The sequence below is a fragment of the Diabrotica undecimpunctata genome, chromosome 8 (genome assembly GCF_040954645.1).
Source record: "Diabrotica undecimpunctata isolate CICGRU chromosome 8, icDiaUnde3, whole genome shotgun sequence".
Lineage (NCBI taxonomy): Eukaryota > Metazoa > Arthropoda > Insecta > Coleoptera > Chrysomelidae > Diabrotica > Diabrotica undecimpunctata.
In genome coordinates, this window is record NC_092810.1 from 12,333,174 (window position 1) to 12,350,150 (window position 16,977).

The following is a 16,977-nucleotide window of genomic DNA, read 5'->3' on the forward strand; positions in this document are numbered from 1 at the left end:
ATTGAACCATATAAGTACAAATTAAGAACAATAATTTTGATCTACTGCAAAACATAGTGAGAGTTACTTCCATCCTTTCAATTCTGATCTCTTAAAAATCTGTAGCTTTTATTTGTAGTTTATTTAGTGTACAATGAATAAGGTTGCGTTGCTTAGGATCGGTGGTTGTATGCATAGTTCTTTGGATCATTCTTACTTTCTCAGAAACAAAAGACAAACGGAAAAAAGAAAAAATAGGAAGATAATAGCTAGTAGAATTATTGGTAAACAATACAAAGAAAACGAGTTATCAAAAATGTATAAATCTATCTATTTATCTATCTATCTATCTATATATTTATCTATTTATCTATTTATCTATGAATCTATCTATCTATCTATCTATCTATCTATCTATCTATCTATCTATCTATCTATCTATCTATCTATCTATCTATCTATCTATCTATCTATCGATCTATCTATCTATCTATAAATCTATCTATCTATCTATCTATCTATCTATCTATCTATCTATTTGTTTATCTATATACCTATCTATCTATTCTAATAATAACAGTATTATATTTGATGCTATCTGCAAAACGTGTTAAAGACTACAAATGTGGACTTCTAAAAATATACGGTAGCCATCCACTAGACCTGTACAAACTGATGCAGGATTCCATAATTTTAGAATAAATGAAACAAAAATGACCCTATTATATCTGAATAAAATCGATAGAAGTGTTTTCCTCTTTATGTTTACCACATTCTTACCAAAAGTGAGATAATTGACTGTACTATAAAAAACATAGTTTTACTGTTTGAAAATATTTGACATGTTGAGAAGATTATTTTAATTTTGAGTAGTTTGTCGTCTGTACTTGATTTATATGGACTTTAATGTTACTTTGAAATAATTTTTTCAATTTATTGTTTATAAAAAGAACTTAACTCCTTTTCTGAGAAGTTATTCATTGGGTTATTCTTACAGCCAGTACTTTATAAGTATAAATCTACACTCCAATTTTGTTAGGTACTTGAAAAAAGACTTAACAAGGATAAAAATTTGAATTATCGCTTTCCGCCGAGAAGGCGTGAATGAATAGAAACTGTTACCGTAGGAAAAGTTTTTTCTCGGGTTTTTTTTCCTGGCCTTTTTATTATAGCTACTTGTGATCTGTGTGCACGTAGTATAACCTACCTGAGGAGAAACACATATATCAACTTACTTCAAGAGTATAAAAGAAGGAAACACGGACATTAAATTACTTTCATAATAAATTTAATAAAAATTTAGTGGTTTCTCAAAAGGTCCTGATGGAAAAAGGCATAGTTACATTACGACTTTTCTTAAATTATCGGTTGCGGTTCAGAAGTGTATCTTTTTTGTTATAAGCGCCATTTTCACTTTAAACTTAATAAATAGTTTATACTGTATCATAACTTATGAATATTCTTTTTTTTATAAAAACATTATTATATTAGTTCTTGAATTATGGGTCTTTGATTTTTACACAGTACTAACCTTATATAAAAGTAATTTTGTTTATGAAATACCGTGTCTAGGGTGTCAAAAAAGCTATATTGGCCAAACATCACAGTGGCTAAAACAACGCATCAAAAAGATGAATGTGAAAAGTGTATTAGCTATAGGGTTGGACAACTTTCGAGAGAAGATTTAAAAGTCACATACAGAGGAAAGTAGAAGCAAGAGAAGAAAAAAAAAACAAAATGTTTTCACAGTAGATTTGGAAGCCGTGTTCATCATCATCATCCAGCTTCAAGAGTCCACTGCTGAACATAGGCCTCTTCCTCATGTTTCCAACCTCATCTATCTTGCGCCGCTCTTATTCAGTTTTTATTGAGTCTTCTTAAATCGTCAGTCCATCTTGTAGGTGGTCGACCAACGCTTCTCTTGTCTTCCCTTGGCCTCCATTCCAATAACCTCTTTGTCCATCGCCCATCTGTCATTCTGGCTATGTGTCCTGCCTATCTCCATTTTAGTCTGGCTATCTTCTCGATGATGTCAGTCACTCCTGTTCTTCTCCTGATGTCTTCGTTGGTTATTCTGTCTCGCAGAGTTATTCCTAACATGGACCGCTCCATTCTTCTCAGCGTGACTCTCAGTTTGGTAGCTGCTGCTTTTGTTAAGGTAAGTGTTTCTGCTCCGTACGTCAAGACTAGGAGAAAGCACTGATCAAATACCTTTCTCTTTAGGCATGTGGGCAGCTCACTTTTAAAAGTTTCTCTCAATTTTACAAATGCTGCCCTCTCTTCAGTTCATGAGTCTGGTTATCCCTGCCAATCATAATTTCATGTCCCAGGTAATGAAGCCATGTTGATGGCACCAAAATCAAAAGTCCAAAACACTACAAATTATATTATACTACAAAACAAAGCTCCAAGTACACAATCTCGTTTCTATAACTTAGTGAATTCCGATGCCTATTGTTTTATATGAAACGAATGTGAAGAGGGTCTTGATTCTGAGGAATTTGCCAGTATTTGGATGTATTTCATATAACAGAAAATTTTACCCAGTTTCCCTCACTTTGTAGAAGGGACAGATGAAAGAAGAACCATTAAAATGTATTTGGATGGTTGTGGGTACCAAAATATGTTGTTATGGCCAATGTTCTGTTGAATCTAGCAATGACTCATAATAATAGAGCAAAAATATCTTAAACCTAACCATACTCAAAGATAAAGTTATTAACCTACTAGCGGATTACGTACCTATCTGTCTAAAAGCAAGAAAAAAGCCTGCTACCTAGCAAGTAAAGTATTTAACACATGATTTTTTTAAAAATCTTGATTCAATTTAGCACTATAAAACAATTACACCAGGAAGAGGTAAAGGTGATTTAAACAGCTTTGCTGATCAATGGAAACCAATTCCTCAACGTAAGAAGAACAAAATTAATTCACATTCTTGGGACCAATTGGGCGGCTATACCTAAAAGACGTAACATAACCGCCAAAAAATATGAAGACCTTCAGGCAATCAAGAAGACATTGTCGGTAGACTACCACAAATTTTATGAAGATCTTCCTTATGAGTAGCGTTATTATTGTTTTTATCCTTTTTGTACTTAGAATAATAAAGTCTCGTTTCGTATAGAATACGCGTGTTTGATTGCATTAAACTGCCAAGTCCATTATTAGCCTAATTTGAAAAACTGATAGCCAGCTATCTCCCAAAAATACTAAAAACTAAAACTATCAGTATAATTGTTTATAATTTCAATGATACAACAATTATTATACTAATTTTAAGCACTATGTTATTGTTTTTCATTCATTTTTATAAAATGAAATGCTGCGAAATCGTTTTTTTCCTCTCCTGTAAAATTGGGTTTCTTAATTTACAAATATATGGACACAACTAGAAGCCATAAGTTTTTATTGAAAAATTTTGAAAAACATTGGGTCATTTATTGTTTTCATAATTCCAAGAAATAGTAGTTTACGTTTTTACAAATTCCATTACAATTAATTATTACATTACAATTACCTACTTAGTTTTTAAATTTATTTATATTATTATCTAATCTAATTATTAAAATAAACATTAATGAAAATACCATTATTAAATATTTTTTAGTATACATACTTTCTAAAAGAATGCATATTTTCTTTAAAAAATGCATGTTTTCTAAAAAAATGCATATTTTCTAAAAAAATTAATATTTAATGCATATTTTTGGGTAAATTAGTACATGCCTATGCGCATATTTTTTATTTTTTTTTTATATATTAGCCCCAATCTTCTTAAAGCTAACTAAAAAGAAAAAACAGCTAGGAAACATCGTAAATTTTAAGCTTAGAGATTATATTAAATTCAAAACCCATGCGACGATTATATTGGAAAGAAAAGAGAATGATTAACATGTTTTGTAGAAAAAAACTACATATACAACATAAAAAGACATGAAAAATGTAAAAGTAACTCAAGAAAGAAAAATTAAAAAGCTAAATAATTAGTAGAGGGACGAAACTAAGAACAAAATAAATTTCAATAATAAGCTTTTCTAAACCGCTAAGCATATGCCATTTGAAGAAATTTATTTAGGATAATGATGTTAATGATGCTGATTGTTAGTCTTACGGTATAGGCATTATTTTTGTAATTTTTTTATACTTTTAAATCAATTAGTTCTTCACAATCAGTTGTTTTTATATGTCATAAAATTATTTTGCATTTAATGTATTTCGACTAAGAAATTACTTCTTTTTAAATTAGTATTGGCCCTAGTTAATAAAAGAAAATTATGTTTGTTTTTCCTGTAACGCTTTTACAAACAAATTAAGTTTATTAATATACAAATATAATTTAAATTAATATTAGTTGTGTAACCGTTGACAGAGGTAACAAATATAAATTTTTTATGCCTTTTTAAGCGCTTATTAACATTTTAAATTTTACAAATTAAAAAAAAATTATAAAAAAAGTGTTGCAGTCACATCTCGTTTATAACTAATGAGAAAATGTAAATATCTGAATACTAAACTCACCTTTCTTCAAAACTATAAACAAAAAACTAAAAACGAACTCAGCGTACATGCCTTTCATGAATAAACATACATCGTAAATTTCGCCCCCCTGGAGTTAACCTCAAGAGCGTCGCGATGTAGAAGCGTCGTTAGCGGTGGCGTCGGTCGCAGGCGTCTATCGAGGGCGTCAGGCCACGTCGCCGATTACAACAACGGTGAAGACGAAGCGCTGGACCGCGAGTCACACGCTGCATGGGGTTGAGGGTTGGAATCGTGCAAGTGGCGGTGCTACTTGGGGGCGCACGCGTCAACGACAGTCTAGAATATCAAGTCCAGGAGGCGATAAGATATCCACGGAGAAGGTTGGCCACTTGACTTGTGGATTGAGTGAAAATGTTTTCTTTAAAAATTACGGTTCTTGTTCAATGGTGGGTGCATCGAATCAATTTGTATATAATTTAACTATAATAACGCTCGAGAGTACTTAAAAATTTTCAATCTTCTTATTTTTGTTTTATTTCGAATACTATTATTTCTATTAATATTAAGGGATGCGGATATATAACTTATGCACATCAGCATAGGAGTATTGAATTAACGAGTTTTTTCTATTAGCTGTCTGACATTAAGGACGTGTTCCCTTGTGCCTTTTTCTGGGACAAATCCCGCTTGTTCTTCTGATATCTGAGGCAATAGAAAAGCTTTTAATCTTTCATGTATTACATGAAGTAGAACCTTGCTTGCATGGGATAGTAGGGTTACCGTTCTGTAGTTGCTGCAATCTAGCGGAGTTCCTTTTTTGAATATAGGGATGAAAGTGGATGTTGTCCAGTCATTGGGTCACTCTTCGGTTTCCTAAATCGTTTTGCAGATCATATGCATAACATTTACTCCAACATCTCCAGTCTCTTTTAAAACTTCTACGGTGATCTGGTCTGCGCCAGCAGATTTTCTATTTTTTTAACTTTTTAATTGCTTTTTCTACCTATGACTTTAGAATGTTTGGTTCTCTCCCTGCAGTGAACTCCCCGTGATTTTCATTCTGGGGATCATCTGCATATAGACTTTGACAATATTTTCTCCATACCTCCGCAATACCTTTCAAGTCATTTATAATATGTTGGTTTTGATCCATTATTGTTTGTGTGATTGGTTTAAATTTCCTGGATAGATATCGGACTTTGTTTTAAAGCTCATGGAATTCATACCGGTTTGCATGTATCTCTAGTTCTTCGCATTCTTCATTTATATGTTTATTTTTATTATACCTACATGCTCTTTTAATTTCTCTATTTAACCTTGCTAATTCGGTTTTGTTGCTGTCGTTTTAATATATGAGGGATTTGATTCTCTTTCGCTCTTCGAGAAGTTGCAGCATTCTGTCTGTCATCCAGTGTTTTCTCTTGATGATCTTTTTTTCGGTTTTGATTCTTTCTACAGAGGTTTCTATGGCATTTCTAAAGTCTCTCCACATTTTTCTGGGTTGACTTGTGTGTTCAACATACTAGTTTTGCATCTCTAAATGTTTTCGTATTTGAAATCTCCAGCCTATTTTGATTTTGGTGCGGCATTGTTCTTTTTAGCTTTATCTTGAAGCAAGCCCATAATAATTTATCGGATCCACATTCAGCCCTTGGTCTAGTTTTTACGTTTGTAAAATATGTCTTCCGTCCGTTTCTAATCAATATCTAGTCGATTTGGTTCTTGTATCCTCCATTTGGGCTGGTCCACGTCGATAAACGACGGGTATGATGTTTGAACATTGTGTTTATAATGGCCAAACTGTTTTCGGTTACAAAATCTATTAAACGTTTGCCTCGGCTGTTTCTAATACCTAATCCATAGTTTGGCATGTAGACCTTAAGAATGTGCATTTTGTTTGGTGATGCTAGTAAGCTTATTTATATAAGTCTATCATTTATTGGTTGGTAATCATACACGTATTGTGAAACTTTTTTAGTCACCGTAATTGCAACACCATTTCTTCCTCTGTTTTTTGCTTCCGATATGTATACAACATGATCTGCCATTATCCTTATCTTTTTCAATGGGTCTCCGACAGTCCGCATATTCCTATATCCTCTCTTTCGACTTGTAGTAGTTGTAGTATATGCAGTTTGCCTGGTTGCAATAATCCTCAAATATTCCAGGTTGCTATTCCCATTGCATTTTTTAATTGAAAAACTGATTTTCTTCCAGGCGTCAATTTCGCATGTGTTGCCTGGTTGCTCACAAACACATGCTCGGTAGCCCATTTGACACTAGGAAACGCGATAGCATAGCGATAGGTGCTCAGTTGGCCTGGAAACAACTGAGCGCCTATCGCCAATCGGATCGCTAAGCATATCTAACTGATTCGATACATTCATGATGGTGTAGTCACGGGAATTTTGCCTGCCTCCTGCCACCTAATCAGGTGGTGTACCCTTGCCTGCCTGATCGCAGTATTATGGCTGGTTGAATCATTATGTGATATCCGCCCGTGAGTATCTGTCATTAATCCAACAGTAGAAATCATTCAGCTATAGCCTTAATGAAGTAATGTCATAGCTGCTGCCCTATTCCATATCCTCAGTTGGTTTACGACTGCTTATTTGGTAAAACCTTATTCACACCTATCCTACATATCTGTAAGACATTTCCCTATCAGCCAATGGGAAGCGCCGTGTCAGGGTTGAGGACTCCCCCGCCCGTCCGTCTTCTGCAAAGTACAGAAAAGTCCCTACTTAATTCAGAACTCTTCCTCCATGCAAGCTGGAACAAACACGGATTTCATTTAGAGGAATGGAAATGGTATAGCGTATTGATGGCAGGTTTGTTGGGAGGACTTATCTGAATATTCTAGAAAACATAATGTTTCCTAGTGTAGAATAGTTGTATCCAGAAAATAATTTTATCCTGTAACAAGATAATTCTCCTCTTCACACTGTAAATATAATAAACCAGTGGCTCCAGAATAACAACATTAAAACCTTACCATGGCCCAGCTACAGTCCACATTTAAACCCAATCGAGAATGTGTGGGGGGTTATGATAAAACGATTGTATCGGCGTACTTTTATACCTCAAAATACTAAAGGGCTGTGGCACTGTATACAACAGGTTTGGGAAGAGCCCTTTGAAGAAGACAATTTCATAGTTTCTTTTACGCAGATGGACCGAAAACTACAAGCTGTTATCAATGCTTATGGAGATACTACAAAATATTCTCTTCCAGACCCTAGCTTTCTTTCAAGAGTTTCTCGTTTCCTATATTTTTTATTAAGCTTTTTTATTAAGTTCTGAACATGTTAAAATGTTTTGCTGCCTCTGATAGTGCCTGGTTATCTTTTAATTTGGTTACAATTCTTGCTTTAATATATTCTTGGGTTAAGTTGTTTGTTTTATTCCTTAATCATAATAAAAATAATAACAACAACCCCTATTTATGTAAAAATTATCATTTATATACTCTTTATAAAATACAGGCATTTAAAATATTATCAAAATTTAGACCTTAATAATTAGTACACTTTATGAATTAACATATGTAATCAATTGTTTGGTATTTGTTTGTTTATTTTATTATTTGTCTGTCATAATAAATATAATATATTGTCAGAACAATCAAATACACTGCTCAAAATGATCAAATCTTACTAAGGTTCGTATCAGTTTTTTTAGGAAGCAGCTGTACATTAAACATCTATATTTAGTAGCAGTACTGAATATGACATATTTATTTTGACAAAGTTCTGTAATTTATCCCGAAATGGGTCTTTTAAATGAATATACCTTCTACATAAGATTTTTTCATGTTTTGTGAGCGCAGGGACGTTGTTCTTGTCATATGTGTGAGAACTAATTCTGGATTAAAACAGTTGACTGATTTGCCCGATATAGACACCTTCACAGTTAATACGTGGTATCTCGTAAATAACATGCGATTTTTTGAGTTTTGGAGTTTGTGTTTATAATTTAGTGAAATATTTATTTAAAAGGGTGTTGCCTTTTTGAGCCACTGTTATGTTATGTTTCGCTAAAAGATTTGTTAATTGTTCGGATAAACCTTTTATATAGTAAAGAGTTGTATAAGTAGTTTTGATACTATTGGGTTTATTGTTATTTGTATTGTAGTAAAATTTATTATGTCTTGATTTGAAAATAGTTTCGATTAGATGTTCGGGATATGCATTATTTAGAAAGGCAGTTTTTGCTTTTTTTATTGCAGTTGGTCTGTATTCTGGATCTGTTAGTTTTGTAGATTTATCAGTAAGACTTATAATTACAGACTTCTTATACTTAAAGGAAATACCAACATAATACCATAAAAAGCTCTTAAAGTCATAACATACCTCCACTTTACCTTTTTCGAAAACATCAATGATACGACCATATAAAAATAATTATAAAGTAATGACAGTAAACCATGAGATATCAGATATTAACTTTTACTTTTACGTGTCAATTAATTAATGTCAGTGTCCCGTTTTACGTTTTGGTAAGTTATATAAAATATATTTCACAATAACTGTTTGCTCTTAATATTGTACATTTTAGAATTTTAATACAGGCAAGGGTTTCTTGCCGAAACGTTGATTTCTATGGAAAAAGAATCTAGTTTCACATGTAATATAATTTAATTAACCTAAACCCAAGAAATACTAATTAGATTTATATCAGGTGTAACTTACGGTCTTAGTCAAACCCCTAAATAAATTCCATTTTCGATCTTTGACTAAAGAATTTTCGTCAAACCTTTTTTGTTTATGAATTCCTAATTCTGTGAATTTATCTATGAATTACTAATTTAAATTTTTAGGCGCTGCTGATCTACATATTTTAGAAGAAAGAATTTTTAATATCACTGACATTTGATGTTTCATATGTTCTATAACATATAACATATAATTATAGCTCGGATTATATGCAAAAATGCCTTTTTTGTCTATTTTGCCTATTATATTTGTTTTTTGCACTTTTTGCATTTTTACGTAAATTCCGCCTATGTGTGCCTTTTTAAAATTTCATGATACTACCCATGATATTATTCTATTACTAAACTATTCTATAATAAAATTTTTGGTCAATAATAAAATATCAATGGTTTGTTTATATAACAGATTTCTAGGAAAATGTACCTGATCGAGACTTGAGGGTTAACTATTTGGAAATCCCTAAGCTTTATTAGTTTATTATCAGTTGTACAGTCGGTTACTGTATCAGAGTTTAGTCACAAATTGCTATATCCTAGTTTAGTTTTGTTGCGTATACCGAAAAGCAAAGAACACGTTTTAAAACGTTTTAGACATTTGTGTGAAAAGATGACATCTAAATTAAGGCTATGGATCGCACCTTATTCGGAACTTTCTCTAGAAGAAGATAGAGCATTTTGTAAACCATGCGGCAAATCGGTAAGTTTAATTTTTTCTCTTTTTTTCTCATCCCACAACATAACTAAATTCTAAAGCGGTTTTAGAATTCTAATTATTTTTTTTTAAATTCTCAGATTTCAAGTAGAAAAAAGTACTTTATTGACCAGCATTGTGGAACCCCACTTCATAAACGTAATTTGGAAAAATTAAAAGTTAGCCCAAATATCTCTGCGGGATAGTTTAACCAGTTCAAAAAAAAAAGGAGGAAGACGCATTTAAATTTGATTTATGCCAGATGATGATTGCATCCAACATTCCTCTATATAAAGTTAATAACCCTAGTTTTAAATGCTTTTTCGAAAAATATCTTAATAAATCCTTAGCGGACGAGAGTACATTGAGAAAACATACTGTGGAGAAATGTTATGTGGAATGTATTTCAAAAACTAAGCGGGAGTTAAAGGGCAATTTTTTGTATATTATCGTGGATGAAACGATAGATGTATGCGGCAGGTATATAGCTAATTTAATGATTGGAATTTTGAATGAAAACTTTGCGAGAAACCCTTTTTTAGTTGCCGTTAAAGAATTGGAAAAAACAAACAATTTAACATTGTTCTGAAGCTATTTTCTTGTGGCATTTTAAATTAATTACTATTTAAATGGGAATAAGCTACAATTAAAGGTTAAAATACGTTTATTTAAATAATAAATAATATTTAATAAACGTATTTTAACCTTTAATTGTGGCTAATTCCCATTTAAATAGTAATTAAACAATTTAACAATCGATTTATACAAGATAGTTTAACAAACCTCTTTTTACCCAACGCTATACCAGTGAATAAAATAGTTTTAATGCTTTCAGATGCTGCGGCATATATGTTAAAAGCTGCTGTTAATTTAAAGATTTTTTATCCTAATTTAATTCATTGCACTTGTGTAGCCCACGGGGTAAATAGAATTGCTGAAGAAATAAGAAATCTGTTTCCGTTGGTAAATAATTTTATAAATTTTATGAAAAAAGTTTTTGTAAAGACTCCGTTGAGGTGCAAATATATAAAGAAAGACTTCCCGGTGTCCCTTTGCCACCTAAACCAGTAATTACAAGGTGGGGAACCTGGCTCGAAGCAGTTTTTTTTACTTTGAACACTGCAATAAAATAGAATTAGTTATGTCAGAATTTGATGATGATATTTCCGAAGCCATTCGGGAAGCAAAAAAAAATATTAAAAAATCCCAAATTGAAACAGGAACTCGCTTATATCAATGATAATTATAAATTAATAGTTACCACAATTACCTTATTAGAAAAACAAGAGATAAATTTATGTGAGTCAGTAAAATTAATAGATAATTTAAAGACGAAAATTAAATCGGCACCTGGAAGTAACGGTCAATTAATTTAAAAAAAAAATGAAACATGTTTTCGGCAAGAATGAAGGTTTTTCGTTTTTATCTAATGTTGCTAAAGTTTTGAATGGGACATTTTCCGAGGAATTTCAAATTAGGCCAGATTTATTATCCGCTCTGAAATATGCTCCAATTACATCTGTCTATTTCGAACGTTCGTTTTCAATGTACAAATTAATTTTAAGTGGTCGAAGACATAGTTTTAAGACCGAAAATATTGAAAAACATTTAGTTGTTTCTATTAATGATAAAATTTTAAGTGGTTACAATGTTTAATTATTAATTTACAGTTATTTATTTACTAGTTTATTTATACTAATTTTATACTAATACTATATACTAATGTTATGATTATGATGTGTAAATATACCTACCTTAAGTTAATATTACGTTAATTCACTTTGTACAATAAATAATAAGTTATATTCCTTTATTGCCTATTTTTGCCTAAATGTTAATATTCCTGCCTTTTTTAATAAAAATCTTTGCCTATATAGGCGCCTTTTTCTTCAATTTTTGTTGCCTATAACATATATAATTGTATTCATAAGGCCTTTAATTACTACAAAATCGGTAAGTTGGTATTATTTTGTTATTTTGCCCTTTATTGCCATCTGAAGTTAAATTGGCAGTAGCTATTTATTGTATGTATTAGGTATATAATATACATTTTGGAATATTTTCCTAAAAATTATTTTTTACTGGCATGAAACAATGGTTAGGTTAGTGAGAAATACCAAATATTATTACATTTTTTTTAATTGGCTGTAGTAGGTTGTTATACAACCATTTATAGCACTAATTCTCGTAATAGGAAATGCGTATGTAAAAAGCTTACTAAAACTGTTTAGTTGTAAAACTTAATTTGACTACGCTATGAGTACAAGAGTTGACTCACACTCACCCTAAGTTTATAAACCACTCACATTTAACAATACTCGGGAACACCCCAAGGGATAATGCATATGATTACAAACAATTATTAACTTTGACATGTCTGTTACATGGGAATTTGCCGTTAAAACTCGGTTATGTGGATTGCAGAAACAGTAACAAGTAGGTACAAACTGAAAACTTGGGAAGATATGAATATGGATAATGTGTAGTTTGATGTATGTGTTATCATTACGGTAGATTTTATGATGTCAAGGATAATTTATAATACTACAACTTAATATTATACACAAAACACATTTAAAATAAAGTAATTATTTATCGAATTTTGCCGAAATTATTTAAGATTTGTTTTATTTCATTCACTATGATCAATAAGCAAGTTAGTTCTATATAGAAAATATTACAAAAAATCGGTTGCCTGTAAAGTCGGTTTTACGGGCGAAGATTTTACGTGACAACGTCTTTTTCTCGGTAGAATATTTATTGATATGAATATTATTAAATTGCACAATAGGAACAAGGAATTGAATGAAAATAAGAATTGCACAAATTTTAACTATAGAAATATATTTTGTTTACTAAAACATTGTACATGTAAACTTCTCTTCTTCTTCTTAGTCGTTAACCTGATGCAGGTATCGTGATATCATGAAGCTATTAACTAAATTTCCCAATGTTCCTCCACGTTTTTCTATCTTCTGCCATTCTAGCACATTCTGACAATGGAGCGCCAATGGTAGCAACAATATGGTCCGTGTATCGTGTGGGAGATCTACCTCTACATGGATGTCCAAAATAGCTTAATATTTGTACTTTATATTTGTTATATTATATTTGTACATGTAAACTTAAACTTAACTAATTTCTATTTGAGTGATTTTGTTGAGGATAGGACGATGATAGGAGAAATATGACAGAGACCAGTGATGTTCCGTGGAGCTTATCCAATATCGGGAGATGCCTTCGGCAAAATTCGGTAGATTTCGGTAGATCATATGCAATGACGTAAATTATATATATATATATATATATATATATATATATATATATATATATATATATATATATATATATATATTATAATACAGTGCGTCCAATTAAGTGAACACCATAATGGAATTTTTTTTAGTTTTATGACCTAAAACCTAAAATCAATCATCAATTAAATTTTTTGAGCCATATACACGAGGTTTGTCAAAAAATATGAACATAAAATTCATATTTTTTGATAAACTCGCCTATATTACTAAAAAAATTTAATATCTGATGATTGTATTCTAAGTTTTAGATCATTCAGAACTTTTTAGAAAGAATAACTTTTTTCCATAAAACTAAAAATAGAAAAGTTTCCCATTATGGTGGCGACTTAATGGTTCAAAAGTTAAAGACCTTAAATAATTATGCTGAACTAATTATTAGAAATAACTGTTATTCATTGAATTTTGTTTAATAAATAAAGAATCAAATTATTGGGACCAAATGCTCACATCAGCTATTATGATACAAATAAGGTTTATTAATATTTTGAAAAATAGTTATAGGTCATAATATTTACAGAAAGTTAAAACGTTCTGGTTCAAATAGATGTAACAACCATTATCTGCTAATGGATTAAGTCGGCAGTCAAAGAAAATCGACAGCACACACACCGTCATTTAGCTAATAATTTATCACTTGATACTTGAGATTCTTTGAGAATTGAAGAGACGTGTGTGAATGATTATGATTACGGAATGATGTTTATACAATATGTTATTATTAGGTATAAAATTACGAACTTGAATCTCGTGGTATTTCGCTTTCTTTGCATCTTTGCAAATATATTTTTAAACACTATAGGGAAGTATCAAATGAATTTTAATACAAACGTATTAAAAATACCAAGTATTAGGTTACACGGAAAAGTTTTTTGATGGTAACAGAAATAAAAAGATAAATTGTATTATCCGAATTTATTTTCAAGTCATTGTGATATTTGTTTTAAAATTAGGTAGATTCAAGGGGCAGTTTGGTAGATCGGTAGATAGGAATCAAATTCGGTAGATCTACCGAAAAATCGGTAGACGGAACAACACTGACAGAGACACAAGCACGGAAGCACGCACCGATTCAACGCGCCTAATTCTCTAGTGCTGCGCGCGCAGCGGACGGATCATGTTTGAGTGGGAGAGAGACGCAAGGCATTCGCCGGTCCGGCGGGCCTCTCTCTCGTTCGGTGACTCACTGTAACAGACGTGAGCGGGCGTTACACTTTTTCATGAATGACTCCGAGCCACAACCTAATTTAAGACGTTGTCACGTCAAAAACTTATGTAAAGTTACATTCAGCAATATTTCTTAGACTCTAAAACATTATAGTACTACTAGCTAACGTGTACACTTTAGCCGCACTTTGCTCGGCTTTTTCTTTTTAAATTAGTAATTATTCATAGACGAATACATAAAATAAGAAATTCACAAATATAAAAGGTTTGACAAAAATTCTTTAGTCAAAGGCCGAAAATGGAATTTAGTTCGGGGTTTGGTAAGTCAGACCTGTTTATAAATGCTTAGAAACCAGAAAAGCCTATTCTCTATGCGCATTCTACTCAAAAAAGTGAAAAACAAGCCTATGTCCGTTTTATTGTGTACAAAAAGGAATTTGATCGAGTTCAATAAAACCTACTTTTTAACTAACTGTGATTTAAGACTACTAAAATAAAGAATTTAGTTTTATACCCTTAAGAGTTTAGTTTCTAATTGAATATTATTAATAAAGGCTACATTGCGTTTTTTCTAAAGCTTTGCATTATCCATCTCACCCGGACGTGTCTGGGTGAGATGGACCACCTTTTTTGTGACAATATTTTCCTGGTACCGCAAAAGTCACATTTTACTTCAAATCATTTTAAGCCTCTCCACATCCCACACATTCATCTTCATCTCATTCTTTTACTGACATACCGTCATCTTGGACTAGATCTGCAGAATCATAGCTTTCTGAGTCTGAACTTTCAAACTGTGTCACTTTGCTAGATGGTTCCTTTTTTGGCGTAAGAAACTTCTTTTTTAATTCAATATTTTTTCTCAGTTGATCTTGTTACTTTTTCTTTTTGTTTGCCTTTCATTGCTTGCTCAACTGCCTTCCTTTTTACAATAGTAGTGTTCTGAGCTGAATTTAATACTTTTGAAACAGTCGTCAAACATCTCTTAACCGTTACTTGCTGCGTGAGAGAAGGGACGGGTGATATAGGTTCTAGAAGTTTAGAAGGAGTCATTTTTAAAGGTGTAAGGGTACTAGAAGTACTGGGGATACTAGCAAGATCAAATTGAGTTCTTCGTACTGCACAGGAGATAGAAGAATCAACAGTGTCACTTGTTGGCACACTAGTTACAACATTGACGTATTTGCCGGTAAGCTCTGCATTGGAGGCAACAGGGCCAACCTCGCCGGTTGGTGCACTAGCGAGAGTGTGCGAAAATACTTGGACAATGGGCACTGCACCGGAGGAATCGGGCTTTAAGTAGGCGTAGGCTGGTATTACAGACATATCTAGAGGGACTATGCCACAAGCTTGAAATCCACTCACACCATTTTGTACACCTGCAGCTTTGGTCCATGCAGAGTTGAGAAGTTTTCCAAACTGCAGACGATTGATCTTTCTGGATGAATTGTTTGTAATGAATAATTACAAGCACTACAAAAGTAGCACTTAAGTGATTTGAAAAAGGATCGGTCCAAAAGTTGTAGCCAGTGCAAAGTATGGGGTATAAGGCTCATCAAAATGATTCCTTCTTGCTTCGTGTACACCCAAGGAACTGGTGTGTAATGTGTGACCATTAAGTAAGAGAAGTACTTTCCCGGCTGGTTTTTTAGGTTGAAAATTACTTTTTAATCAGTGCAGAAAAAATTCACTAGTGACATAAAAAGATTTTTGTGACATTTTTACAACTGAGAGAGGAACTCAACTTTCAAGTTCTTGCCCTTCAGCGCTAGCACAAGTTAGAACAGAAACGGTTTCACCCTTTTCCCCTGAAGTAATGGACGTTACATTTTTGGAACCTTTAATGTCAACAACATTTCCTGGCTTGTTCTTCAGTTGAAGCCCGGTTTCGTCTATGTTAAAAATGTGCCCAGGCTTTTCAACTAAATTGTTTTCCAAAATAATAACTTCGAGTACTCTTCCACACACCTCGTATTCATTCCCTTAGCTCGGGATACAGATACACCTTCTGATTTTCTAATAGTAAGAGTAGGATTTCTTAAAAGAAAAGAGTTTAGCCAATTTTATTATAACCAGCTTTTCTAGTTTCCTTGTCAAATTTGTGAGGTAGTTTTAGCTCTTTAGTAAGTTCAAACGCCATGCTTCTCACGCAATCACTGCAAGGAGTAAACCCATGAGCTGGTAATTTTTTTATGTGGCCTACAATCTTCTATTCATTTGTTCTTCCTAAAATGGAGGAGAACCCTAAGCTGTCCTTCGTAAACTTTTGTTTTTTATCCTTCTTTTAATTAAGAGTGGTCTTATGAATTTGATAAGCTTTAGCAGCAGCATTGACACCCATTTGTTTATTTTCGACCGCATTAACCGCTTGTATTAATGCATCTTCCGCCCACACCCCTCCTCATCACGTAGTTAGTTGGCATTTTTCTGTAACAGAAAAATACAAGCTCTACTTAGGTAGTAATAACACTATAAGTCGTTTTAATAAAAGTAACATTTAAAAACGTTGGTACTGGTACATCTCTCCTGTATTGAAATACGTGGCCATCTCTAACAAAACGTACTGGTCCATCTATCCCAAAAGTCCGGGTGAGATGGACCACCTCATAATTTGCATTTTTAACGTACAC

At 32.4% G+C, this 16,977-nt stretch overlaps 1 protein-coding gene across 1 annotated transcript in view; it reads right to left on the reverse strand.

Annotated features, from left to right (window-relative positions):
* Positions 1-4,728, reverse strand: part of LOC140447193 (uncharacterized) — a 219,733-nt gene extending 215,005 nt beyond the window's left edge. Inside the window, exon 1 of the mRNA XM_072539705.1 lies at positions 4,501-4,728. Coding sequence (XP_072395806.1) covers positions 4,501-4,558 — 58 coding nt within the window. The 5' untranslated portion in view covers positions 4,559-4,728. The remainder of the gene's footprint in view (positions 1-4,500) is intronic.
* Positions 4,729-16,977: the final 12,249 nt, after the last annotated feature.